We start from the raw sequence: 27,827 nt of genomic DNA on the forward strand, positions 1-27,827 counted from the left end.
CTAACTCACGAGGGTATCTCCACCTAAATTGTCATAATCATCCAACGGACGGATCGTTTCAGATATGGTCCGTAACGTTATCTTAATTTAAGAAGAAGAAAAATGAAAATATAAGGATTGAATGGTAAATATCCACATGAATGTTTTTATAAGTTATTATAACACACCGCCTACCTAAAAGGGGGTTAAAGGAAAAGTATTATGAACTGCTAAAGTATGGGTGGGGTTGTGATTATAATAATAAATAAGTTGGGGGTGAAGAGATTAGAGGAAGGGTAGGTGTGTCAACGCCACGTGGAGGACTTTTTTTTCTTTCTCTCCGCATATAATTTCTATCCCCCACCATGAGAGGTTCGGGATCTTCGGTAGTTATAGGCCGCGGGAACCCGAAGGAAAGCTTCTCTTTAGCTTTTGCTATCGAGGGGATCATTTGCAGTGCAGTCTGCGGCAACTTCACATATCTAAATACTCGGCACCTATTTATTGGCTGGCTCTTATCCCAACAAATAATAAGGTGGTCGCCAGTCGCGCCAGTCGCCACGCCAATGCGGCCTTAAATTATTTATATTTATATATATATAAATATAATTATAGGTGATTTTTTCTCTTTGCAGTCTCTCTCTCTCTCTCTCTCTCTCTCTCTCTCTCTCTCACACACACACACACACACACAAATTTGGGCTTCCTCCATCCCTACATTTAATTGCCTCCTCTTTAATCTTTATCGTTGAGTGGGCCTCCTTTCCCATGTGCCCTCTTATGACATAGTAGAATTTAGAGATAGCTAGTAGCTAGAGAGAGAGAGAGAGAGAGAGAGAGAGAGAGAGAGAGAGATATTTAGTACTACTACTACTACTACTAGTTGTGCTGCAACCTTCAACCACTGCTTCTCACCTTCATTCACCTACACAAAACCAAAACCAAAACCAAAGTCTCTCTTTCTCTATTTTCTCCTTCCATGGATCACTCGACGGAGACGCCCAAGAGGCGGAGCAGCGCCTCGTCGTCCCCGGACTTCGAGTTCTGGATGGTCGGAAACCCTAATACTTTCCCCCAATCCCCTCTCGTAACCGCCGACGAGCTCTTTGTCGACGGCGTCCTCCTCCCCCTCCATCTTTTATCCCTACCCACCGCAACCTCCAGCGCTGAACCCGACCCGATTCCCCAACCCGAACCCGAACCGGAGCGCGAGCGCGAGCCCGAGCGAGATGCCTCCGCTCTCGGCGCCTCCATCACCGCCTCGGTGACTTCCAGCTCGAAGCGGTGGAGGGATATCTTTAAGGTGGTCGGGGAGAAGAAGGGGGACGAGAAGGAGAGGAGATCCAGCAAGGAGCGCAAAGCCGGCGGCGGCGGCGGTGGCGCCGCCGAGATCAACATCAACATCTGGCCATTCGCGAGGAGCCGGTCCGCCGGAGACGGCGCAGCCGCAAGGCGGCCGAAGTCCTCCTCGTCGGCTCCGCCTCGGAAGTCGTGCAGCGCGCCGTGCTCGCGGAGTAACTCGCGCGGCGGCGGGGGCGGATCCGGATCCGGATCGGGGAGGCGATGGGCGGCGAGCCCGGGGCGGGCGGGGCTGAGCGGCGGGGTCCATCTCGGTCGGAGCGGGCCAGTGTGGCAGCTGAGGAGGGGCGGGAAGGGGCCACCGGCCGAGCCGGTGTCGGTGGTGGAGAAGGACACCGCCGGTAAGAGGGGCGGGGGCGGGGGCGGGGTGAGGGTGCTGAACTCGTGCATCGGTTATCGGAACCAGGTGAGCTGTCGCGGTGCCCGGACCAAGGGCGAGGAAGGCAGTGGTGGAAATGGGAGCTTGTTTAATTTTAGGGGTTTCTTCTCCAAGAAGGTGTATTGATGATGCAAATATGCAATGCAATGCAATCCAACTTCAGCAATGTTTGTAAATATTTTTGCTTGGTTTCTTTTGGGGGGATGTGTCTTGTAATTACTAATTAACCACTCTTATAGTAATCGTCCTACTTCTGTCTCTAATTTATAAGATTACATGTTAATAACGATGCAGATGGTGTTTAGTGTAGCACACCACCAGCAGTGGTATTGCATATTTTTAAACTCTCTCTCTCTCTCTCTATACTTTGCTTCACCATCACATCAGGAACTCATCTCAATTTTAATAGTTAAACGCTTGGTTTCCCAAGTATTCTTTTGTCTTATTTTCTAATGCTATTCAAATTATTCTATGCATAAGTCTAATTATAATTTTTTCTAGCAAGAGGAGAGAAGTTACCAACATTCTTGGAATTTCTCAGTCATTGTCTGGGTATTTTCTAATGCTAGTAAATCCTTTGCCTTCTTCACAAGTTATTGCTCGGTAAAGCCAAAAATGGAAACACTGCATATCGTGTAGTAATTACCAAAAAGAAACCATATATTAAAAAGTATAAGAAATTATAAAATAACACTCTAAATTTTTACTAATTTTTAATTAACATTCCGTCCGAGGATTTTATAGCCCCAATCATTTTTTTTTTCCTTATAATTTTTATATAATATTTTGAGTTCACCTAACTATTTTCAAACTATCAAGTTGGGGGTAGAGTAATTAAATCTAGAAGATGTTTTTAATTTGATTGGGTATGTTAAGGTAGAGTACGGATACCAATATGGGTCTAGATTAAATTTTTTTAACTAACTATATAACAATGTTAATGCTAGTTAGTCAAACTAGAGTATAATATCATATAAATATTATAGCAAAAAAAAATGATTTAAGTTTTTTCCATAAGTACAACCCGACAGAGGCATGCATCAGCAAACAAAAGTAAAAAGAAGAAGAAAAAAAAGAGAGAGAAGGAACTGCTATGATGAGAAATTGAGGACTAAAGTTTGCTATTGAAGGATTAGATGTTGTTGAGGTAACACCATCATGATGTTTTACATCGACAAATGGCGTACCTTTCTATGCTCACAGTCTTGCTTGCAGCACAGGGATAAAGAGAGTGTTTGAAAATTTAAATTCCGAGACTAAGAGAGTTTAAAAAAATTTTAAAAGAAATTTTTAAATTTTTTTTTTTCATGTACATTATTCTTATTAGCAACCGGAAGTGAAGTAGAAGAACATAACATAACAAGAAGAAATTCCTTCTCTCCATCGAAACAATAGTATGAGAATGATTTCTTTGGCATGGTATTATTTCTCAAATAGTGGAAATAATGTAGAATTGATTTCGAACACAGTGTAAATTAGACCTAGGTTCTTGCAGGCATTGCAGAAAGTACCCACATGTTCCTGCCTGCCATTGGAACAGAGTTTTTCTTCAAGTAAAAACCTAGGTTATTCAAAATGATCACCAAATATTGCACCTGAGTAATTGCAATTTAAATTTATTTACAGAAGAACTAAGTGAGTTCTAATTCACAGTAATCACTAACTTGATGAATATATGCATCTCTTTGCTATCTATAAGTATCTGAAAATGATCACAGAGAAACCTAATGTTGGTGCAGAAAATTACTTCTTCGAAAACAAATTTACTGAGTGTGCTCGTACGGCATTCAATTATTCTAGGAGTTATCTAGTTTTATAAATAAGAAATTTTTATAATTCACACTACTAATTTTCTTATTCACATTTCGTTTTAAGGATTTTATAATTTGACTCTTTTTTTTTCCTTATATAATTCTCATTTAACACCCTAACGTTATTTTGACTAACTAATAGCGATTAAATTATTAAAATACCTCCACCATTCTCTTTCGTTTTATATATCCTTTCATGATCTTCTTCACTTACCTCCTCCACCGTGATCGTAAATGTCACCATTGTCGTCGCTGCCATCATTTTTTCTCCTCTTTTCCTCTCCCCCACCTCTTCCTCCTCATTTTTCTTCGTTTGGAAGAGAAAAAGAGGATAAAAAAAATAAGGACAATTTATGTATCTATAAAATATTTTATATATTATAATAGAATATATATACATTTAATACCGTATAAATTAATCGAAAGTGTTAAATATAAATTATAAAAGAAAAGAGTTGAGTTATAAAATTATTAGAAATAGAACGTGAATCAGAAAATAGATTCATATATGATGGGAAATTTAAAGATTCAAATATGGTGTGAAATAAATTTGAAAGCCATATACACGGCCACAGCATCCAGTCGAAAGATTTAAAAATAGTCAAAAAGTCGAGAGGGCCAACCTCCTCCATGTGCATTCCACTGAGATGCAACCATCCAATCAAACAAACGATCTCTCAAAGACTGGGCTCGGTCTTAGGAAGCCATGTGGGATTTGTGTCCTTGAAGGTGTTCCTTTCTTTTTTATTTTAAATTTTTATTTATTTTTTATTGGATGCATACATCTATCTATAGACTATACATAGATTTCAAAGCACTCTAGCTATTGATCAAACATCACATCAATCATAGGTAGGGAGTAAATGCTTGATGTGATAGAGAAACAGAAACTAAGAACCCAGTCTTATTCATCAAATTTATTTGGGTTCTAATGAGAGAACACTAATTAATTCAAGACAGGAATTTGCGCAGGAGAATGTAAAAGGGATGATGATGTTAATGAGGAAAAAAAGGTATATGATATAATTAGCAAGATAATAAGAATAAACAATTCAACTAGAAATGGTTATGAGCATTATGAAGTTTGAACTCTTAGCAATATTTATTTAACTGACTCAAAATTGAAAAACCCTTCAACTTTTTAAATGAACAAATGTAATATTCTATCTCTCTCTCATCTGTCCTTGTTCTTAATGATACATAATTATTTGTCATGCATTGTGTAGGTTTAACTTACGAGGCAGAAGACACTGCTGTTCCTTGTGACCTTGTTAATGGGAGTCACGAATATCATGGGACTGTCATGTTCCTAAGACTAATAAAATGACCTGCAGTGCTATAAGTATTTGAATCAGCTCATGGTCTCCTGTAGACTACTAAGTACAATCTTCTTATTATTAAAAGAAACTAGCATTAAAAGGGACACGGAGAAGAGGGTACCGGAAAACAAAAAAGTCAAATTTAATTAGTGTATCATTAAATTCTTAATAGTTCTCTCACATCTCACAAATAGTGAAGATACGTCATTTAAATTCTCATTTTCTCTCACAAAAATGAAGAGACATCGTCCATCCATCAGATTACTGACACCAGAAAAGGCAACAAGATAAGTCAACAACTAGCATCCAGAGGAGTGCGGCCAGAGCCGTGCAATCCCGAAGGAAAGACAGAAAATTAGTAAGAGGCATCGTTAGCAGCTTTCTTACTTCCCAGAAGGGTGTGTGTGTGTGTGTGTGTGTGTTTTTCTTTTCCTAGAGAAGTGAACTTTTAATAGTGTCCGAATTAAGCATGTTGTGAGAATTCAAATTAAAAAAATAGTCATACATAAGCCTTTTAACTTCTGCACAATATTATGCCAAAATGTCACACACCAAGATGCTCCGAAGGTATTATTAAGTTTGAAAAATTGGGATCGAAATTGAGATTGGTCTTTTGAAAAAAATAATACATATCAGTCAGATCGGTCATATCGGCTATATCAATATCAGATTTTTTAATAACATAAAATTTTAAATATTATTTAAAAATATAGAAAAACTTTTAAAAATTTAGAAAAAAGCTTACCAAAAATAAGAAAAGAAAAACTACGGTGCAATAAAAGTTAAAAAAAAGAAGACATTAGAAAGAGCGTGAGTGAAAGAAAATCAAACAAAAAAAAAAATCATAATGCAGTAAGGAAGAAGAAAAAAAAAAAGAAAAAAAAAGAAAAAGGAAGAGAGTGGAAGAAATAAAAAAATAAAAAAAATAAAAATAAAATTAAAAAATTATATACCGAAGTTTATTGAAGTTCACCGGAATTCATCATAGTTCACCGGAGCTAAATCCTCCGTAAAAGAAACAATAATTATATGTAAGGAGAGAAAAAAAGGAAAAAAAAGAGTAAAAGAAAGAAAAAAAGTAAGAGAGAATGCAAAGAAAGAGTGAGAGAGAAAGTGTTCGAATCGAGCTTAGATTAGGATCGGGTTCGGTTGATCCCGATTTGGATCGGCCGATCCGTATCGAGATCGGTTGATGCGGTGAACCATGGTACTAATCTTAAAACATTTGTCATGATGGATCTATGTATCACTATATCTATTAGTCTTAAGAACAAAACCATCCAGTTATTGGGGATAAATAGGAGTTTTATCTTTGCAATAATCAGATCTCAACTAATTTGTTATCATATTATTAGTTACTAACTGTTCCATGCAAATGTGGGGTACACACTAAAATATGAGAATTCAAATATATTAAATTAATACTCGTATAAATTGAGTAATATATTATTTAGTATAGCAAGCTTTCCATTTAATATACTAAATTAGCAACTCTTGAATCCATTGGAGGCCCATTTGCACATTATTTGAGCCTCCAATTGAGTATGATTGGGCTAAGAGCCCTCATCCATTTATAAGACAAATTTACTTCTACAATATTTACATTTCGAGCCCTATATTTGAACTTTACTAAAAAAATAAAAAAATACCATATATTAATCAAAATTGATGCAAAGATATACCACAAAATCTATCAGTACTACTATCTCTTTACTACAGTTTGCTATCCATTTACTTGTGTGTGTATGGGGAAAAAGAAAAATGAATACATACATATTTTTATGTGCATAAATGTAATATAGGTACCTTTAATTTCCAAAAAACCTATTTAGGCAGGCGTACCTTTAGGAAAACTTTAACATGTGATCACAAGACTCAATACATTGAGAGTCAAGAAGAAGGGTAGAGAAATGAAGCATCACTTCCAACCACCCAATCTCACATGATATGCCAGGAAATAAATGGAAGGGAGGCCCTGACAAAGGTAGAGGGAACCGATTCTGCTTTCCCTTGTAAGTTAGAAGACAACACCAAGTTTTCAAACACGACCTTCTCTCTTGTCTTCTATATACCTAATAGACATAAAGTAGTGCCGGCCACATGCATCCATTCTCCAATTGATCCCAAAATAATCATTAAAGATGAATATAACAATAATCTAAGGTTTAAAATATATGGAGTATTGAGATGCATGATTTCCATAGTTGACAAATTCCTCTCATGGCTTGTGGAAGTATTCAAAAGTATTTGAAAAGAGTGTCTGAACTAATGTTCTGAAAAGAAAGTGTCCCACTAAGGTTATTCTCTTCTTTTATATATCCTCCTTTTAGACTTGTGATTCCCTTTTTCGCAATTTGCTTGGTTTTTAGATCGTATTCATATCAGATTTTCAGCCCTAACATTGGTCAGTTAAACAGATGAGCTTCAATCAGAAATTTACTAAATATCAAAGGGAAATTAAACCTATGCCATAAACTTATATGATCGGACTACTGAACTACGATGATAGTCCACAATATAATTGGACAAACATAATTATTAGTTGAATTTTTAACAAAATAGTTTCCCGAACTTTTTTTTACACATCTAGTACACTTTATAAAATATTGCTAAGTTTGAGAGAGAACAATTCCACATAAGTCACTTTTCGGTTGAACGCTTATAAATATAAATCACTTATTAGGGTCAACAATTTAATTTAACTTTTTATATTTAACACTTTTTTAAGTAATTATTATTTAGAAATTACTGTCAAATCAGCAATTTTTTAAAGTCATTTAGTCTTATATTAAAGTTTTAAGGTAAATTAAAAAAACTTTGCAGATTTAAAATAGTCAAACTTTAGTTTGCATATGGTTTTATGAACCAAAATTTATTGCAAATAATTTAAATTAAGCAATTCTTTCTTTTTAAAACATTGATTATAGAGCTGTTAGTTATATAACTAATTCTAATTATCTCAGCACTATCTTCAATTAGTCTATTTCAGTATTAATGAAGTTCTGACCATAATTCATAACTTTTTTAATACAAAATTCATCATTAATTTATAAAATTTATAAATTAACTATAAAATATGGTAAAAAAAAAAAGAATGACAAGAATTCATAGTTTAAGTATGAAATTTTGAGTGTAATTCATGATTTTTTTAAAGTAAATGTTATGATTTGTTTACAATATAGATTAAGTTCTATTTTTAAAATATTAATTGAAAATTTTTTATTTATTAAACTAATTTTAATTATCTCACCACTATATATGTAATTAGTTCTTAATGTATTAACTAAAGAATAATTAGAAAGACTTATATAGAACAAAAAGAAAGAAATAGAAGGATTAAAATATAGAACAAGAAACACGTATCATTTCCTTTTACTCTTACATTGTTCCATCAGTATTTAATAAGTACAAAATAACAAAGAACAAACTTAAAAAGAAAACCAAAAATATGCCCCCACAAAATCAAAAAGCAACTTTGTCTTTAGTACAAATTATCTATTAAAAAAATAAAAGATTTAAATTTGCGGATGGTTTTATGAATCAAGATTCATTGTAAACATTTAGTCAAAATCATGATATTTGCGTTTCATCTAGCTGTACTGCTTCTTATGAATTCTTTAATCATAATATAGATTATTTTATCTCATTAAAGTATCCATCATACTAATAATAAAATAATAAAGCTAGTAACTACAAAAATACATTGAGTCTACTCTTGAAGAGAGCAGAGGTAGCATCGGCTTTAGAGCGAGCTATGGACCATCACAAGCGAATGCTAGCGGTGACAATAACCGCCCTCTCTCTGGCGGTGATCGTAACCACATCAATGGCCCAATCCTCTCCCGCGCCGCCGTACGCGAACCACACTGTCGGCGGCGCCGCCGGGTGGTTCTTCGACTCCGCCACCAACTCCTCCTCCGCTAACTACTCCGCTTGGGCTTCCAACCAATCCTTCTACCTCGGCGACTACCTAAGTATAGCTACTCTATTCCTTATTTTTACTAACGAGATCTAGAAACCCTAGATCTGATTTCCTCGTTTGGTAAACATTCTCGCAGTTTTCAAGACGAATACGAATTCCACGGTGGTGCTAACGAGCAACGAGACGACTTACCGGGTCTGCGACACGAGCGGCGACGACGGCCAAAGGACCTTCATCTACGGAGGCGGCGGGAACGGCGGCGCGGAAGCGGCGGAGCTCCAGGTGCCGCTCACCATGGAGGGGGTGAACTACTTGTTCTCCGACACCAACGACGGGAACCAGTGCTTCCACGGGATGCGGTTCCAGATCACGGTGGCGCACGGCCGCGGCCTTCCGCCGGAGCTCAACCAGCCACCGCCTCCTCCATACGCTGGGAATCCACCGCCATCGGCGCCGGACACGTCGACGACGAACCAGGGGCAGAGCTTCTACAATGGCGGATCGCGGAAGGGAACGGGAGGAGGAGGGTTAGAGTTTTGGGGGTTAGTTTTGTGCGTCGGCGTTGCGATGATGGAGATGGCGGTGTGAAATGGGATCGGGTGCTCCGCGGATTTATTTTTCTTTTTTTTTTATTAATTTATATTGGTTCATGGATATTTATATTTTGTGTAACGGTGGATTCCGAATACAAGAGAGGACGTTTTTGGGTAGTAACACTGGACGTATAATGTAATAATAATGTTTAAATATATTTTACTCTATATTATGTTTAAAATTATTTTACTTCTGTTCGAAAAAATACATGCTAAACTCTTTTTTTTTATTATCTTAATAACTAGAGTTAATTACTTTGACTCTCTCTGTACTATACTAGTTTTTCTTCTATTAGCGTGCTGTGAAAAAAAATTAGGTGAGTCAACTTAAGTAGCAGTCATAGTTTTATTCTAATCTCTTTAATTAAATTAGGATAACTAAATTAAAATAATTAATTAATAACTAAATTAGATTTAAATATAACTTTCACCCGGGATGCAAAATCTCGAGAGAATAATAGTGGGAGAGGAGAGAGGTTAAGTTGAGGGCAATTATATAATTTACTTTTAAATATATTTAATTAATAATATGATATATTTATTAGGCGTATAATAGTCATTTATTGTATTACATCATTGCCGTTTGCCATTTCACTTGGATCCAAAGTTTTAAAAGGGACATTATAATTTAAAAAAGTTTAAAAATCATGTATAGTACAAACGGTGTCGGTGTAATTAACCCTAACAACTATTTTAAAGTTAATTTTTATTCATTTTTCATTATAAATTAAAATAAGTAAATATATAATATTAAAATACTAGTTTAAGTTCTTTTTTAATTTTATTATTAATAACATGTGTACTCCACTTAAATTTTATTATTAAACATGTGTACTCCACTTAAGTTCAAAGTTTATATAATATTAATGTTCAAATTCATTAACATATTTTCAACGACCAACCACAAAAATAATTTACTCACCAAATTTCATCTTCTGAGTATAAAACTTCTCACAGTCCGGATCAAAAAGCTTTCTCCAACTATAAACTTGAGTTCATTAATAAAATTATACAAACAATTTCCTCTGTAAGATCAAGGTTTCTACAAAAATTCAGTGCTCTGTCTGAATATATGGAGCACTATACTTTTAGAACCTATATGAATGTAAACGAGAAGAAACCTAATCTCTCAAATGTTGAGAATCATAAAGGTGGTAGGGAATGATAGATGGAGCACCATATCCTTAATGATAGAAACCTAATCTCTCAAATGTTCATCAGCTTGCAGCACTCCGAGTTCTCGTAAGGATATTGAGGCTGGGAAGCTTCCATCCAGAACTGCTGGAATTCGATGTGCCATTGCTTTGTTCATTAGAGGACGGTGTTCCATTTGAATTTTCAGAAGCACCTGCCCTCATTGCATTTGATCTGGAGTAGCTTTCTCTTAATGCACTTGAGATCTCCTGCAGATCCTGAAACAACGTAGATTAAATCATAACAATTCTTAATGAACTGCAAGAAGAGAGTTAACAGATTCTTAATGAACTGCACGAAGGGAGTTAACATCTAATTGTTATATTTGTAAAGTATAAAAAGCATCCAAATTTACATATTCGAGGTATTATATGGAAATTCCTTGTGGAGATTTCAGTGATCATTGAATGTACACGATCTTAAAATCACTTGTAAGGAACATGATTTTCACCACAAAACCAAATAATATAAATTGCCAAATGGACATAACATCTATGAAGACTGAAGAAAAAGTTATAATGTCGTATATGCCTCCACTTATCTTAGACTTCCATCCCACTAGCTAGCTTTCATAAAAACAAATGGATATAATATGGCAAGGCTCCTGATGTATTTTTGAATAGGGAGACAGGCAACATCATGAGAAGTGTCTGTCCCTTAAACCATAAAAACCAACATGGAAGGCTTCATCTTACTGCCTCCTAATATTCATATCCAGACGGATGAATTCAGATGGATGCATTTGGCTGACAAAGTCTTCAAGTAGAATAAGTTGAAGCAACACCTCATAGCAAACTTGGCAAAATATATTTACATGATTATTAGAAAACCAACAATGCTGGAAATCAGTAAGACTAGTAATTTATCTAATTGAAGCAATCAACATGAGATAATTATGAAGTGGTCCTGAAATATATATCGTATTGACAGCATGGCCTAATAATCAAGCTCAAATGTGAGATCAGCTAATTCTTTCTTGACAACATGTCCAATCAGGTGGAAGGAAAACAGAAAGGAAGTTTTAGGCTAAGCTAACCTTTAGGCCTGAAGCTGATATAGTCGTTGATGAACGCAATACCTACAATTGTAAGTACATCAGATGACTGAAATCCGGACCAGATATCAAGTATTCAAAAATCCAAACCTTAGGCGTTCCAGCTGCTGTTGATGGAGATATAGATGGTGAAAGTGGTTCTAGTGCTAGTGGCGGCAAAGATCCTGCCTGTTGTGGTGGGATAATTGACATGACGATATCAGGTAGTCAGCTTCAGCAGAAATGAAACAAAAAAATATGGTTAAATCATGTGATCAAGCAATTGGATCCTGTCTTACCCTCGTAACTGGCATGCTCTTCGAAAATTCAATTGTACGAGGGGAGGAGCTGGATGGTGAGGCCTGGAATTTCATATAATAGATTAAGATATATAACTATAAAGAAAGGAATACTTGAACAATAAAATGCACACATAGTAATTCTGTTGGCTGGTGCACTGCTACTGCATTATCAGTAGTTAAAAAAGGAATACGGAAAGGGACTTTTACAGTATGCCACACAAGCTATGTTATAGTGGTCAGGTAATTTTAAGAGAAACCTTTTTGTCTTCTGCTACTTTTTAAAATATATATATATATATATATATATTGAAAGTTACATATAATGTGCAGATGTAATGGAGGACAATAACAGCTTCTGCTACTTTTTAAAATATATATATATTGAAAGTTACATATAATGTGCAGATGTAATGGAGGACAATAACAGCGAGCAAACATAAACAGGCTATCTAATAATAAGAATGCAAAGCTAGTAAGTTAAAACTAGTAAGTTCAGAAATGGTGTAATGCTTAAATAATAAAGGTCAAACAAAAGGTAAGCAAGAGAGCAAACGACGCTGACTTGCCTGAATAGCCTCAATATTTTGGCCCTGTTCCAATTTATGAGCAAACCTGCATAACTCATATATTCCTTGTGTTGAAAGATCCTAAGAGGTTATATGTGAAAGCTACCCATCAATAAACAATTTAATGAAATAAAAGCAAGATAAAAGATTAACTTATTAAGAACTTCTAGTAAAATACCTGACTCAACTGAATTTGATCAATCCTTGTCCCCTGAGACAAAAAGCTGGAATCAGCACTACCTTTCTAAATAATCAAACTGAATTTCTACCATAGTGTGAGTTCAAGAAGGTCCGGCGCGACGAAATTCACCAGGCTCTGAACTGCAAGATGAACAGTATGCATTTCCTCGTCGAGACCAGTTACTTCTCCATGTAGTAGTGTGACCTACATATATAAAATTGATTAAATTAATACCATTCAAATAATTCAATACCTCAAACAATAATTAATAAAAGAGTTTGTACAGACCTCTTCCTTGGTTGCAACACCTATTTCCTTGTATTCATCTAAACTACAATCAACACGATCAATTCTTGAAGATAAATGTCGTTTTACAGCCTGCATGTCAAAGACTCAAAATAGCTTAAATAAAAATTTCATGACAGAAAACACTTAAAATCCAGAGTATTTTACTTGGTTGCAAATAATTGGAGCGCCTACAGTTTAAACTATTCTACTTGACCTATTTCTAGCTGCATTAGTATTAGTAGCCGATTCCAACCATGAATTTCTAGCTCTGATCAAAATTACTGTAGGTTGAAGTGTGACAATTGGACAGATGAGAATCCTTGGTTATTCAATTGAATACAATTGGCACAAAATAATGATATGAATATATTATTGTTAATGTCAGCTGATTATTATATTTAGTTTTATTACTAATTAATAAAAAAAATCAAAATATATTTAGTTCTATCATCAAATTAATTATTAACTAATTAAGAAAATATAAAATTACCTTTTTTAGCAATTGACTATTATATTTAGTTCTATTACTAATATATGCCGGAGATACACACATAAAAAGAACAAAAAGAAAAATAATTCAGGCCAAATGAATGAATTCTACTTAAGGTGATCATCGGGCAGGCCAAGCCGGGTTTGGGCTAGGCTTTTCGAGCCAACCGGCCAGACCCAATCAATCACTCGGGTTGAGCCGGGTTTGAGATGGCCTAGAATACTATAACCCATTACCGTCCACTAGCCCATGGGATGTCAGGCTTGGGCCGCATATAATGGGCCGAACATAACAAGCTAAATTTTAAAAATATTATATCTTATTGGGTCGAGCGTCGTGGGTTTCCATGAAATATTTTAGTTATTTTTTATAAAAACATACTTATATATATATATATCTAGTTTACTAAATATTCAATGTAAGACTAAAATATCATGAGAATATGCATGCATAATTGGTCGGGCCACAAGTAGGCATAGTGAGTCAGGCTTTCGGGCTGGGCAGGCAAAAGCTTAGCCCATGCAACCCATTACTATCTCGAGCTCGGGCCGGACTTAGCCTGATTTAAACAGGGCGATTTTCGGGCCTAATGATCATCTTTTAATTCTACTCAATCTTGTTAAGGTAACAAGAGCTAGTTCCCCATATTAGTATCTTGCAATTAATAGGGCAGAATAGTTATACACTTAAACATGTATATAGGGTTGTCAAAATAATCGAGCAGGCTTGAGCTCAACTGGAGCGGCTCAAAATGAGCTGAGCCAATCTTGACCTTCAAAATAGACTCAAAATAATTTCGAGCCAAGCTTGATCAAATGGCTCGATAAGACTAGAAATAATTATATATATAATGAGTAATATTTTATATATTATACAATACTTTTGTTATATTCTAAAATTTGACTAAGTGGATTGTTATGTACTTTAATCTTGTAGAGTTTAGTTCTGAATTCTAATCATATCATATCTTTTTCAAAAATATTAGAGATTTCTATTAGTTTATATTTTTACAATTTTTCTATTATTATAGTTGAATTAAGCTTTATTTTAAGCTTCATTCAAGCCTAAATCAAGATTGGTTTAATTCAAGCTCGATCAGGCTCGAAATAAATTTTGAATTTATTAAGGCTTAAAATTGTTTATGGATTAGCTTGTTTTGGCTCAAGCTCAACTCAAGCTCAAAATTAGATTGAAATTAGCTTAAATTAAAATAATTTCAGTTCAAGCTTGATCACAAATCTAGGTTTGAAATTATTTTCAATTCAAGTTTGATCAGAGCTAGGCTTGATAGAGCTCAGCTCGATTACACCCCTACATGTATATTGTTTTTGCATGCATTAGCAAAGAGAATATGAAATCAAAATAATAAGATTTTGATGATTCCTAAAGGGACGAGGATATACCTTTCTAGTGGACAACAACAGGAATGACATCATTTTTTAAGGGACGGACCAGCTTAAACCAGGATGCAAGGAATAAAAGGAAGAGTTCTGAAAATCAAAGCAGAAGTGGCAGAAGAATTAGAAACTTACAGCAATAGCAGATGAAACTTGCTCAAGTTGTTTGCCTACTGTTGTGCAAGCATCAGATAAGCCACGCCGAGTCGCAAACATCATATCAGAAAGCTTCCAACCCTGTCAAGCAAATAACAAGCCAGTATTTGTAGTCACCACAGGGACAACCAATAATGTTAACATGTTTAAGGACTAATAATGTTAATAGTTATGTTTTAACTTTTATCTTACAAGGTAGGCTATGCTTAAAGGGGACTATTAGATTACATGTAAAGTGCATCCCACTGCTTAAGGCTCTTGCAATGGGATTTTGAGGAAGGCAAGATGAATGTATCCTTATTCTATTGACCCATGATTCAGAAAAGGAAGTGATAAGCCTTACCATCATAACGTGATATCTTTTTAAATATAATAAAACTAATTAATATAGAATATGACATATATGATTGATAAGTATCTATTATTTATTAGATAAATAATTATTTGTGATATTAAACAATATAACATATACATTCGTAGACAATCTGAATTATTTATACATATAATCACAAGCCTCCATAACTCAGTATGAATCTAATTTGAAATTTTATGTATTAATTCAATTTTCAGCTGACCAACATCACTGTATGCAAATTAACGATGCACTAGGAACAGAAGATACACCACCACCAGTTACATGCATTAGCTGGTGCATGAATTGGCTGATCCAGTTGGATCAGCCAAAGCAGACAATTAAATGCTCCACAAAAGAACTGGTAAGGTTAAAAAGTGCTAGACAGCTACAATGGAGCAAACAAGAAAAGTTGTATTAAAGATAAGAAAAGTGTGACATCACTATGCTAAAAAAGAACAAAATGTTAGACAATTAGATTCTCTCAATTGTTTATGTTTCAATGGTTGTGCCTTTAGTCTCCCAATAATTGTCAGAAAAGGGTATGTTTACAGATAGTGAAGGAAGTTCTTTGATGTGGCAAGAAGAAATAGATACATGAATAAGATTTCCTGATAACATGCTGATTGGAAGACCAAATGAAGTTTATAAATAAAGAGATGATAGGCTAAGTACTTAAAAAGTTGATGGAACATACAAAATTGCAATTCAAATTAAAGGAAAAATCATCAGAAAATCCATGAAGAATTTAGAACCTGGTACTTCCAGAGAAGATCAGAAAAAAAGCACCAGGACTGGATCCAAATGCTCTACTTAGATGGCGAAACAGTTTATAACACTTAAAGCTGCCTTACACAAGGACGTTGGATTGGGCACATAAGTAACTGCAAAACTTAAAGTTGGCATATGGGCATAATGCAATTGAATGCAACAATGTCACAACGACTGAAAGGGAAAAACAACATGAGTCTACAAACTTTTAACATAAAATTCTTGTTTGCATCTTCTTCTCTTTGATACTGTAAATAATGGGAGAATGACAGGCAGTCAATCATCACCTTCCATCTTATATACACATAACCAACTGCTCCAACAACAATAACAGTTGTTACACCATATGTACGAGAACCTGGAAACAGAATATAAGGAAAATAAGAAATCAATGGCACTCGCAAGTACAATACACTAGAGTAGAGGAGAAAGAGACAATCTAACTAGCAAAGATATGGCAAAATTACAACTTACTTGCCATGTCCAAAATCCATACTATTAGGATAAACTAGAACTTGTATCTCTGATAAAAGAAGTTAGTCTGTAACCTCTTAAAAGAGCAAAGACTATCGGATTTAAAAATCTCATCACTTCATCAGCTATTGACTCAACCTAGAAATATTCACTAGTTATTTCATATGGCAACAACCAAGTATGGAGAAGTCTCATGAGCATTGACATGTGCATACACAACTTATAAGAGTATCAATATGGAATTGTAATAAAAACAAAAGTTGGGAGTAGGAACAACAATTTTTTAACCAAGAAGCACTAAACAGAACAAGGCTTTATGCTCTTTCCTGCATCAATTTCATACATTAACCATTCAAAACTTTGGTTCCTTGGTTTCTATAGAAAACCAAAATTGTTTGGACAGAAATGGAAAGAAGCCAAAATCATTTTGACAGAATATAAAGATGCCTGAAAGTGAGGAAAAACACAAGTCAATTACTTTGAGATTACTATTTTACTGATCAGACAAATATGTAACTTCGATCATTCTTTTCTGCTGAAAATTGGAAATATGAAATACCAAAGAACAATTACAATTTAATGAATGAGATTATTATTTCAGCAACAAATAACAAGAAAACCAATAAGAGAAAGAAAACATGCTTCATGCAAGATGATGCGAGAGAGATTGCATTCATTCATCTAAATATCCTACATGAAATCTAAACTAAATAGAGCATACCGTAAGACCTACATCGAGAAACAGTGGGAAATCCTTCACCTGAACTAGTACCAGTTACAATAGTAACTGATCTTGATGAGGCCAAAAGTTGCAGCTCCTGTCGTAGATTATTGACCTGCAGAAGTTCATGATGCACAACTCAAAAGGTATACGCAGAAACTTGTCCACCAGTGAAGCATCTCCAACAGAAGGTACATATAAGAAAATAAATCAGCAAAGTTCACACTTGATTCGTGAGAGCATACTAAATTATGTTTTGCCAAATTAATTTTCAACATGACAGTTTTAACCTTTGTCAATTAGATTTTACAAAAGAAAGGGACACTATCTATAACTTTGTCAAATTCGGTAAACTTCATCCTGTACTGCCGATATCCATTTGGAGATATGTTTCCAAGATCCCTTTGGAAGTTAAATAGTTCAAGAAAGATGCAATTAAACTTCATATATATATGGAGAGAGAGAGATTGCAGACTTTAAAATTTTGAGAAAAGTTGTAACAGTTTTCTAGTCCTTGGTTATGCCTTGGGCTTGCAAAACACTTACCCCAAACATAAAGAGATTAATTACATTTTTTCACCTTGGGATGAGTTATTTTTAAGATTCTAAGTATCGAAATAGGGATCGGATTGGTCGTCCAAAAAAATGATACGTATCGGCTGTCCTCGTCGGTTCATAGTTAAAAATAATTTTTAAAATACAAAAAAAATTAAATTAAAAAAAATAATAAGATATAAATATAAAATATTCATATAAAAATCTATAAATAAAAAAAATATTATTATTTTTTTAATTTGTATCGCTCTCTTTCTACCATTCATACTCTCTCCCTCTCATACAAATTAAAAAAAATCTTACTCTCCCTCGTTAACTCTTTTATCAAACTCTCTCTTATTAATTTTCTCTATCACTAACTTTCCCTCCCTCCCACTCTCTCTCTTATTAACTCTCCCACTACCATTCCCGCTCTCTCACCGACTCCCCCCCTTCTCTCTCTCTCTCTCTCTCTCTCTCTCCCCCACTAACTCTCCCTCTCTCTCTCTCTCTCTCTCTCTCTCTCTCTCTCTCTCTCTCTCTCCCCCTCATTGACTCCCTTATCTCTCGGTCTCTCCTTCTCCGATTCTTTTCTGTCGATGCTTCTCTGACAAGCTCCAACGAGGTATTCTCTCTTTTTCTCTCTCATTCTCTCCAATGAGCTCTCTTTATCTCTATCACTTTCTCCTCTCTTTCCCTCTTTTTTTTTCTTACTCTCCTCTCTCTCTTTCTCCTTTTCTCTCTCCCGATTTCAGTTGGTTTCAGCCTATACGGCAGATCCTAACCCGAGATGAATTGGGCAATGGTCGATTCCACTTGGGATTAGCCGAAATTTGGAACCATGATTTTTTCGGATCCTATGATGAATTCTTGGTGCATACAACATAGCTACATCATTGTCATCCAATTTTATAAATTTAATAACACCCATATAACAAAAGAGAATTTGCAGAAAGTCCAAATGAACTGTCACCGCCATAAATCAAACTACAAAAGGATAACCCCAACATGCAGTGATAGGGATGAATATGAAAACGCTTTAAGAAGATGAATAAGACTGTTATGCAAAAGAATTTAAACCACATGTACTCTAACCTGTGCTAACAGAGAATCTGTATGTTGTTTACCAGAAGATTTAGGGCTATCTTTCTCCTGCTGAAGGTGCTTTGTAACTATCTGCAATATATAATGGGTGAAGGAGTGTCAACAGGTGCACAAATTTTAAGTACGAGAACATCAGGAAATAAGTACTATCTTAACAACTTTTTAGGTAGAAATAGAATACCCTGAAAGCACCAGAAAATATGCTTGTAATATCAGACAAGTGCCCTTCTTTCGTGAGGATGGATCCAACAATTCCTGCAACCAAATAAACAAAAAATTTGACACATTAAAAATATATGGATGGTGTCAATTGGTTCTTTGAATAAATTGTACCCTGCATATATAGGGGCTTAGAGCCCTTTTGCCATCACACCACATCATGCTGTCGTAGAGTGATCAGTGTGTAAAAAGGCATTAACAATAAAAGTCCATTACAGTAGGAGTCTAGGGTGCTTCCTTTTTAAATTTTTACATCATAAGTAAATCAATAACAGAACCTCCCGAAGTAAGAGGGCAGAGGTAATTATTAGAAAGTCCCTTGATAAAGCTCCTAGCATAGCTAAAGATAAAGTGCTCATGATTCTCATTACATATGGGTATTATGCAACTCTCAGAAACTCCAATTGTCCCCAAAAACGGTCCAAGAAATTGGAACATTCATACTCCAGCCTCAACCTACCTTCCACACAATCCATCTCACCGTTGGTAATCCTCCTCTACATTTCTCTCTACGTGGAATTCAAATGAACGGCACCACACTGAGGAGATAAAAAACCAAACACCAAAAAGAGAAGAGAATGGTAGAACAAGGAAATGGTTCCATGCACCCGATCCCACTCGATTGAAACATAGGAAGCACCAAAAATTCAGTGACAACACCTAAAATTTCTAATTTTCTGTCCTAAATTCACAAACTTCGACACCTACTATATTCTTCTCCATTATCCAATCCACCGAATCAAATCATAACACAAACAATGGTTCGCAGCGGATTAAAATCAGATCGTACCCTAATACTCTAAGAAAACTAAGAAGCAGCAATTATGGAATATACCCATCGAATATTGAGAGAGAGAGAGAGAGAGAGAGAGAGAGAGAGAGAGAGAGAGAGAGAGAGAGGAAGGAAGGAATCACCTGCACCGATGACGATGGTGAGTTTCCCAAGTGCCATGGCCAATCAAAACTCTAGGCGATTACATAGGTTACTACTTCACCATCGATAGCTTCCGCTCCACGATCGATGGACTAGCTAGGGTTTTGTATTCGTTCTCCTCTTCTCTCTAGCTCGAACTTGGAGCTTCTCTTCTCTCGACCTACGCCGTAAAAGATCCAAAAATGTCGTTGAACATAAACTTGCCCATGATCTGGCTAGAATTTACATAACAGTGGCATTATGTATGATCTAACATTAACGGTGAGATCCGATGGCGTTACCTTGCTTAAGCAAAATTTGCATATAACACCCTTACATTTTGTTAATTTAATTCAGTTCTTCCCTTTTTCCTCCTTTTATATTTAGTTAATTACACTTCAACTATCTAATAATTAAAAAAAGAAAAGAAAACAATAATAGTATTACCACAAAAGAGGGCCTAAAAATATATTAGGTATTCCGGAGGATATCCTCAGTATCCTGTACCAAAATCTATTTAACGAATCGGGGATGGGGTTAGCCCGAAATGCTAAAAATTTTAATTTTCTATACAAATTGGTAAACCGATTAGCAGCCTGGTTAGTCTCTCGAGAGCGGTCTAATACTTTCCAACCTAACGACATGGAAAAAAAAATTATGCTTAATTTCTCTATTTTCTTTTTCTCTAGATAAGAGTGTAACGACTTTCAATATTAATCATGTTATAGCCATCTAATAACTAACAAAATTATTTTTTTTGAAAAATCTTTTAAAAATACCTTGCTGTTAATTTTGTTAAGTGTCGATTACTAATATAGATGAATCAATATACAAAATGATTGTAATACCTTGAATAAGTTTTTGTGACTAAGAGAATTAAAAACTAGATTTCAAATTTAAATAAGGGACATTTTAAATATTTTTATTTTTTTTTAATTTTGAAAAGTAATGAAGTGGGTGAATGATAAATATTTATATAGTAAGGTGTAAATGATAATAAAATTTAAAGCCATTATATTGTTTTTGATAAATTTCTCAAAAGTTTTATATAGTTGAAGTGTCAAATATCATAAAGAAGAAGGATCTAAATGCAAATATATATTTTTTCCTTCTTCTCCCCATGTAAAGCTCTTCTTGGCTTATGCCTTATGGTGTCTCTGTAAATTATGTGGGGATGTGGTGGTGATCTTGTCCTTTTACTAGAGCTCACTCACAGCCTTTAGTGGGAGAGAAGAACATCCTTCGGTTATATCTCAGCCAGCGTATCTCAACATCACGTATTTTTTTCAATATATAACAGGAAATTTGTGTTTAACACCCTATAATTTAGTCTTATTATATTTCATATCTGATGTGAGCTGGGCCAGATCGGATCACGTCACAGGGATATTGGGCTCAATGGATTGGGTTTAGTTATCTTATTTACTTATTTGGTTTAATTAGAGTCTTAGTAGGTTAGGATCTTATTTAATTAGTTAAATCTAACTTTACGCGGTTTTGAGAAAATATTTGTAGAATATTTTTCAGACGTCCAAATAATATCAAACTAGTTGTATAATATTTTTAACCTCAAGATCTATAATTTTACTATTCATGAATTCTCCAAATTCAAATATATGGATGGCAAAATAAAAAATTAATCTGAGATAGATAAGGAAGACTAGTTTAGTTAAGTTGTTTAGGATAATTTCTATAAATAGAGTCTTATGGCTTGTATCTTAAACATGCTTGGAATGAAAGATTAATCGACTTTTTGCCCTAGCATCTTTCTCAACTAGGTCGTCGGCAAGGTCTTGTCTAACTTCCGATCTCTCTCTTCCATCGATCATCTTAGTTTCTTAGGACAGGCCTACTTCTCCCCTTTCGTCTATCTCCCATACGATTTTTATTCTTACCCGCTACCATAGTTGTAGGCTAATTATAGCTTTCAATTATATATCGCATCTACATCCATAACCCACCACCTCCATCATCAATTGCCGAGCAACCTCCATCAACTACTCGGTCTCCAATCTATTATGACCTCCATCTTATACCTAGGAATCTGTGCCTCCACTTACAGATCTCAAACCCCGTGCAGACTTAAATCTCATAAGTTTAAGTCTCCGATATTTGTCTATCTTTTCAAAGATATCTTCTGATCTACATATCCGTTTATGTGAAACTAGATTCATCGAAAAGTTCTCTCCCAGGGCTACCTCGTACCAAAATTTCACAATAATCTAATAGCTAAATCCTCCGGAATAGCCTTCGAAAGTTACGTCCTCAAATTTGTCCAGAAACATTACGGATCGGATTAAGTCGGTTCATAACAATATCCTGTTGTTATGCTAGCATAAAAAATGACACTATCGTTTTGATTTTAATATTCAAATAAACCCCACCCGAAAACAAAAAAGAAGAAATTTCTTATTTTCTTGAAGGATCATATTGCTTCAATAAAAAAGAAAAAAAGAAGTGATATTTTATTAGAGCATAATTATGTTGAAGAAGAATTAACGTATAAATTATATACATGTTCCATCTTGTGATCGAATGCACCCTCATGTTGATAAAGATTTCTGGGGAAAAAGGAATAATTTTTTCTTTTTTAAAACTAATGTCTATAGGTTTCTTATATTCCGAATGTATGCTATCTAGTATTATTATCTATAATCTTAATTAAAACAGCAATAGAAAAAAGAAAGTGCCATGATCTGCACTTGTTCTTGTACTCAGATATGTTGCTTTACAAGTATCTATCAACTAAAATTGAGCTGCATGCTCTCTGAGTAAATAATCTATGTAAATTCCACTCAAGCAACTTGATGAACAATGTGAAAGAAGGGATGTATAATGTAATTTTCTTATTGCCTACATAAGAAGGAAAATTAGGACTTCAGAGAAGGAAGTTTCTATCATGTATGTATGTATGACAAGCACATTAGACTCATAACTTTACAAGTAACTCTGAACTCCTTTTACTCATGGAGAGGTTAATAGTTGGAGTAGATTTGCATTTGATTCAGTATATGTTCAAAGTTGTCATTGGATTTCTCTATGGGGTGAGTGTGCATGCCCTCGTAAGTGGTTACGACAACCCCTTCATCCTTCGATAGCCGTTGCACTTGCTTCTTCACATTGCAACCTTGGTGTGTGCATCTGTAGTAGCTTCTGAATCAACATAATGATCATATTAGAGAGATGAGAATTTTGTTGTAAGGAAAAAAAAAAGGAGTCTAACCAACTATTTTAATGTCTTTGTTCATGTAAATGCAATCTTTGCCATGAAAAATGATAATCTCTCTTGCCATATCGATGTATTTCTCCTTAATTGTCTTTCAGATTGAAGCATTCAGTTTCTATTGTTGTTAAACTGAAGCATGCATATAAGTAATCAACAAGAATGTTGCAATTTAAGAAGTATGGAGACTGATTAAATGTTCAAGATACTTTTTGCTAATCAAATAACAAGCTTGCGTATCAAGATCTATATGAAGGACCTAGTTAATCATTTTAAAGAAGATAATAAATGATTATTAATTGGAGTTAAATCTTTCTGATTGCTGAATCCACCAAAATTTTGGGTCGAAAAAGCTACTTAATTTCAAGTGTCTTTTAACAATTAAAGCTATTTTGATGACTAATTTGTTCCAATATTGGAGAGCTCAAATGCAGGTATTCTCAGTGCTCACTTGCAATCTTCTTGATGTACTTAAATGCCGGAAGAGATCGAGCAGAGAAGAGATATAGAGCCAAACTATTCTTGGTCAAATATGACCACCTAGTTACTATTAATTTGATAGCCACCAAATCATGTGACAATTAGTCCTTGTCATAGGGACATCATAGAGCATAATTAGTAAATCAATATTAATACTAGCAATCTCTAGAAGAAACCATTAAAGATCTCACCTACTACCTTTGGAAAGATTAGATGATAACTCTAGCAGTGCAAGAACACAATACTAATTCTATGGTGCAATTGGAGAGGAGTAATAAGAAAGAGAGACGAAGAAGAAGAAGAAGAAGAAACCTTGGAAATTTGTTATTCTTCACAGCCTTCTGGCCGTACTTCCTCCACCGGTAGCCGTCGTCGAGGATATCGACTTGGCTTCGCGTTTGGAAGGCGTAGCGAGGCCTCCTCACCTTCTTCTCCCCCTTCTTCTTCGTCATCTTCGCGTCGACGCTCTCGGGCCCAGGAAAGGATTCCACCATGTGAGGAGCTTCATGGCCTTGTGAGCTTGGAAGTTTTCCCTCCTTTAGACCCAAGAATCCACCTGAGTTATTGCCATGGGTAGGAGTACTACTAACTAAGAGTTGGGTGTCGTTTACTATGCTGGTTGGGAAGCTAGAGAAGTGGGGAGAGTGATAGGACGACGATGGTTGTGGTGGAAATAGTATGGAGTAGTTCTCCATGGTTGAGATATCCACAGAGAGAGAGAGAGAGGAGAGAGGAGAGAGGAGAGAGGAGAGAGAGGGGAGGAAGGAAGGTGATAGGAGTAAAGAGAAAGAGCAACAAAGCAACGAAGAGATCATGATATAATGTGGGGTCATAGGAAGAGTAGTGGATTGTGGAAGGCGGCTATGTGTTTGGGATAAGAATGGTCTAAGAATCTAATGATGCTGGTTAATCTCAGCCTAAATGACATTTTCACCCCTTCTAAACTATATCCCGCCATCCGGCAGCAAATTCGCCTCCTAATTAATCCATCAACAACTTTATACTAATATAGTAACTAAACAATAACTTATCAAGCGTAGGTACCGACATACAACCAAACACTATAATAACTTTACGAGATTATAATAAGTAATATACATAAATTAGGGTTAAAAAAGAGTAAAAGTGGGAGGGGGTGAAAGTGTAATTTAGGATTAATATCATCATGTAAATGGAGATAAAGGGAGGATAGTGTCGTAAACGGCACGTAAATAAAATGGGTCAGAAAGCGAGAACACTAATCTCTCTTTTGGATTTACTCTTCTTTCTTCTTACTTCTTACTCCCTTCCTTTGGAAACAACATGGAAGGATCGATCCAGTGCCTGCCACATCTCTCTTTCATCTAGATAGAGACAGAGAGAAAGAGAGAAAGAGAGAAAGAGAGTTATTATGTTATTATGTTATTCTTTGACCATTGTGGTGTGGGAACCACTAACATGGATCGATTTAAAGTACTAGATTCCAAACTTATCTAACTATACAAATTATAAACATATAACATGTGGAGAAATAGTAATATTATTCATATATCCATATGATCCCATGAGATTTTTATTTCCATCATTTAAGCCTCTCATGATTAGATATAAAACTATATTTCTTAAGCTATTTGTAAAAAAATTGGATAAGGAATAGCCACTTCTTGGATAACCCTCCCTTATACTAAGTGCCCAACTGTAGAGAATTCATGCAGTGGTTTTAGAAATGGCAGACTCATTAATTTTGGATCAGTTCATTGTTTATAGGAGAGTAATAAGATTGTTAATTGGGCAGCAAATTAGTTTAGTAATTAATCTTATCACTGTCCACATGCTTATTAATTTAATTTAAAGAGTATGATTAGTAGTCCTTAAGAAATGACACGTTTTTGTGCCTATAGATTAAATAAACTGTGCACGTACTAAAGTAGTGATAGATAATGTCTAAGATAATTAGGGTGGGCAACTACCATCTCCTTTGGGGATTTTGTCCTTAATCGATAATATAATTAAAGGGCATTTTTTTTTTACTTAATTGTCTTTAATTATTCTTTTGTAATTGTCATTCCTTCAGTTAAATATAATTAATTATAATTAAGAGTAACCTTAGATTATAAAAAGAATATTTAAAATGGTTACAACATTATCAATATTACCTTATTTTCTTGTGCAAGAAAAAAGTGAATTATATGTAGCTTGATCTTGTTCTAGCTTTCTCAATATTTGAAGCCAGTATGAACTAAATTTAATTATCTTTTATAAGCTTGATACATAAAGGAAACCGGAGATATTTTGAGGAGTCTCTCTACCGGCACTATAAGTAAGCATCAAGCCCTAAAGGGCATACAAGATCTGCATAAGAAACACTCAACATATTCAATCATCGTAGTAGATAAATTAATTTAAATTTCTTTTTGATCTTGAGAGTATCCTGAAGCGATGTAGCTGTACCCTACAAAAGATAAAAATAAACCATCACCAAAGAAACAATATGACTTGGCGGCCACCAAAACTCATGGCTATCAATCTTGCTAAAAAGGAAAGAGAGAGGTAGGCAGTGGGCGGCGGGGTTGACAGATTGAGAAGATTTAGCCCAGTAAGCTTCTAGGAGGAGGTGTTGTCGACGGAGGGGAGCCATTGCCAAAAGGCACATACAGGGAGGTGGATACAAAAGTGGAGAATGGGGAAAGAAAATAAAAGAAAGAGAGGGAAGAGGAGTGGAAAGAGGGAGAAAAGGGACTCTGACCTAGATGGCCATGGTTGCAGCGGCATCGTCTGTAGCAACTATGACCTCAACGGCTATGGTTGCGGCGGCCGTGATAGGAGCAACCTTGGTAGAGCAAAATAAGGAGGGGAGATAGAAAGAAGAAAAAGAGAAAAAAATAACTTGCCATGAAGGGAAAAACACATCCCCTCCTCCTAGGCGAGGCTAGGAGGGAAGAGGGAAAAGCACAATGACAACGGCTACCGATGAGGAAAACCCTCGGTGAAGAAGAGAAATAAAAAACCAAACCCTAGCAGACTGCTCTGCTAGGGCCGACAAAAGTTGCTTCAACAAAAGATAAAAACTTTTAATAACTAATAAGCGAGTCAACCTGAGCTTGGTTTTGGAGAAATAGATTAAACCGCTTTCGGTGAAAACTGTTCGGTCACAATATCAGTGGTTTTAAACACATAACTATAACACAATAATAACAAATAACAAATATTCAGAGGATAATCTTCTAAAGTTTGAATCTCATATATTATTAACTTAGCTCCCAATATTTTGATCATTTTTCACCTCCATATATAATCTTCTACACTAGCAAACAAATTAATATCAATCTTCGTAATTTGAATTCAAATGGCATGAGTTCATGAATTCAACTCACTCTGACTGCTCTTTATAAAATTTAAATTGTGGACCTTTGGCGAATCTCCCAAGCATTAGCAAATCATGATGACCATCTCTAATCTTTCTTTCTTATTCTTAACTATTTTTCTTCTTCCCTTCAAAGTTTTTAATCCATCACATCTAGATATCCACGTTCGTTATGCGAAAACGACCACTCCGGTAATTTCGAATGAGACACCTAGGAATAAAATTAATTTTGATCGTTCTTGGTTTGTTTGAACATAGAACACTAGTGATAGTCTTCCACGCTTGGAGGACAATTCAAACTTCCAACACAATGATGATGTCAAATGAAGTTTGAAATTGAAATATTTATGAAAATTTTGACTTCTCCTTCGGAAATCTTGACTTAATTGCTATATTCTCCACACAAACATTATTTTTCTCACAAATATAATGAGATTGTGCTCAAATAGTTAGTGTCACAGTAGTCTTCTCCTATTTGAATTAAAAATAATATTAAGTTTTTAATTGCTCTTAAAACAAGAATTAAGTAAATAAAAACTAGCATTTAAGAAGGAAATACCTGTGAATTTTTTGCTTGTTCTATTAACAAAACTACCCAAATAGACATTTCAACTGCAACATTGACTACTTGCCAGTGATGCCCTTGAGAGTTACATTACTTCTAGAAATCAATCAATTAGCTAAGTTTGACTGGAGTGTAGTTAAAAAAATAAAACCTTAATAA

At 35.1% G+C, this 27,827-nt stretch overlaps 4 protein-coding genes across 5 annotated transcripts; 2 read left to right on the top strand and 2 right to left on the bottom strand.

Annotated features, from left to right (window-relative positions):
* Positions 1-713: 713 nt before the first annotated feature.
* On the top strand, positions 714-2,003 carry LOC140780216 (uncharacterized). The gene has a single exon (XM_073125626.1). It carries the CDS (start codon positions 959-961, stop codon positions 1,841-1,843), a length of 885 nt encoding a protein of 294 aa, XP_072981727.1. The 5' UTR covers positions 714-958; the 3' UTR covers positions 1,844-2,003.
* Positions 2,004-8,179: 6,176 nt separating this feature from the next.
* Positions 8,180-9,500, top strand: LOC140758478 (early nodulin-like protein 18). Its single transcript, XM_073094664.1, has 2 exons — positions 8,180-8,821; positions 8,906-9,500. The coding sequence occupies exons 1-2, from the start codon at positions 8,602-8,604 to the stop codon at positions 9,355-9,357; spliced, it is 672 nt and encodes a 223-aa protein (XP_072950765.1). The 5' UTR covers positions 8,180-8,601; the 3' UTR covers positions 9,358-9,500.
* A 775-nt stretch (positions 9,501-10,275) lies between these two features.
* Positions 10,276-20,276, bottom strand: LOC140758078 (uncharacterized). Of its 2 annotated transcripts, none has more exons than XM_073094099.1 (14): positions 20,060-20,276; positions 19,107-19,180; positions 18,917-18,997; positions 17,327-17,402; positions 16,380-16,450; positions 14,949-15,050; positions 12,927-13,016; positions 12,768-12,842; positions 12,636-12,668; positions 12,458-12,538; positions 11,889-11,951; positions 11,701-11,778; positions 11,593-11,634; positions 10,276-10,765 (listed from the first exon to the last, which is right to left on the bottom strand). In XM_073094099.1, exons 1-14 carry the CDS (start codon positions 20,094-20,096, stop codon positions 10,580-10,582), a joined length of 1,089 nt encoding a protein of 362 aa, XP_072950200.1. In that variant the 5' UTR covers positions 20,097-20,276; the 3' UTR covers positions 10,276-10,579. The 2 variants fall into 2 exon arrangements, with proteins under 2 accessions (XP_072950200.1, XP_072950199.1); XM_073094098.1 differs by having other exon boundaries at positions 10,276-10,774.
* A 2,598-nt stretch (positions 20,277-22,874) lies between these two features.
* Positions 22,875-24,569, bottom strand: LOC140780180 (probable WRKY transcription factor 75). Its single transcript, XM_073125580.1, has 2 exons — positions 24,073-24,569; positions 22,875-23,210 (listed from the first exon to the last, which is right to left on the bottom strand). Exons 1-2 carry the CDS (start codon positions 24,453-24,455, stop codon positions 23,033-23,035), a joined length of 561 nt encoding a protein of 186 aa, XP_072981681.1. The 5' UTR covers positions 24,456-24,569; the 3' UTR covers positions 22,875-23,032.
* Positions 24,570-27,827: the final 3,258 nt, after the last annotated feature.

This window comes from Typha angustifolia, chromosome 3, assembly GCF_048772165.1.
Source record: "Typha angustifolia cultivar Huaian chromosome 3, ASM4877216v1, whole genome shotgun sequence".
In the NCBI taxonomy this organism is placed as follows: Eukaryota; Viridiplantae; Streptophyta; class Magnoliopsida; order Poales; family Typhaceae; genus Typha; species Typha angustifolia.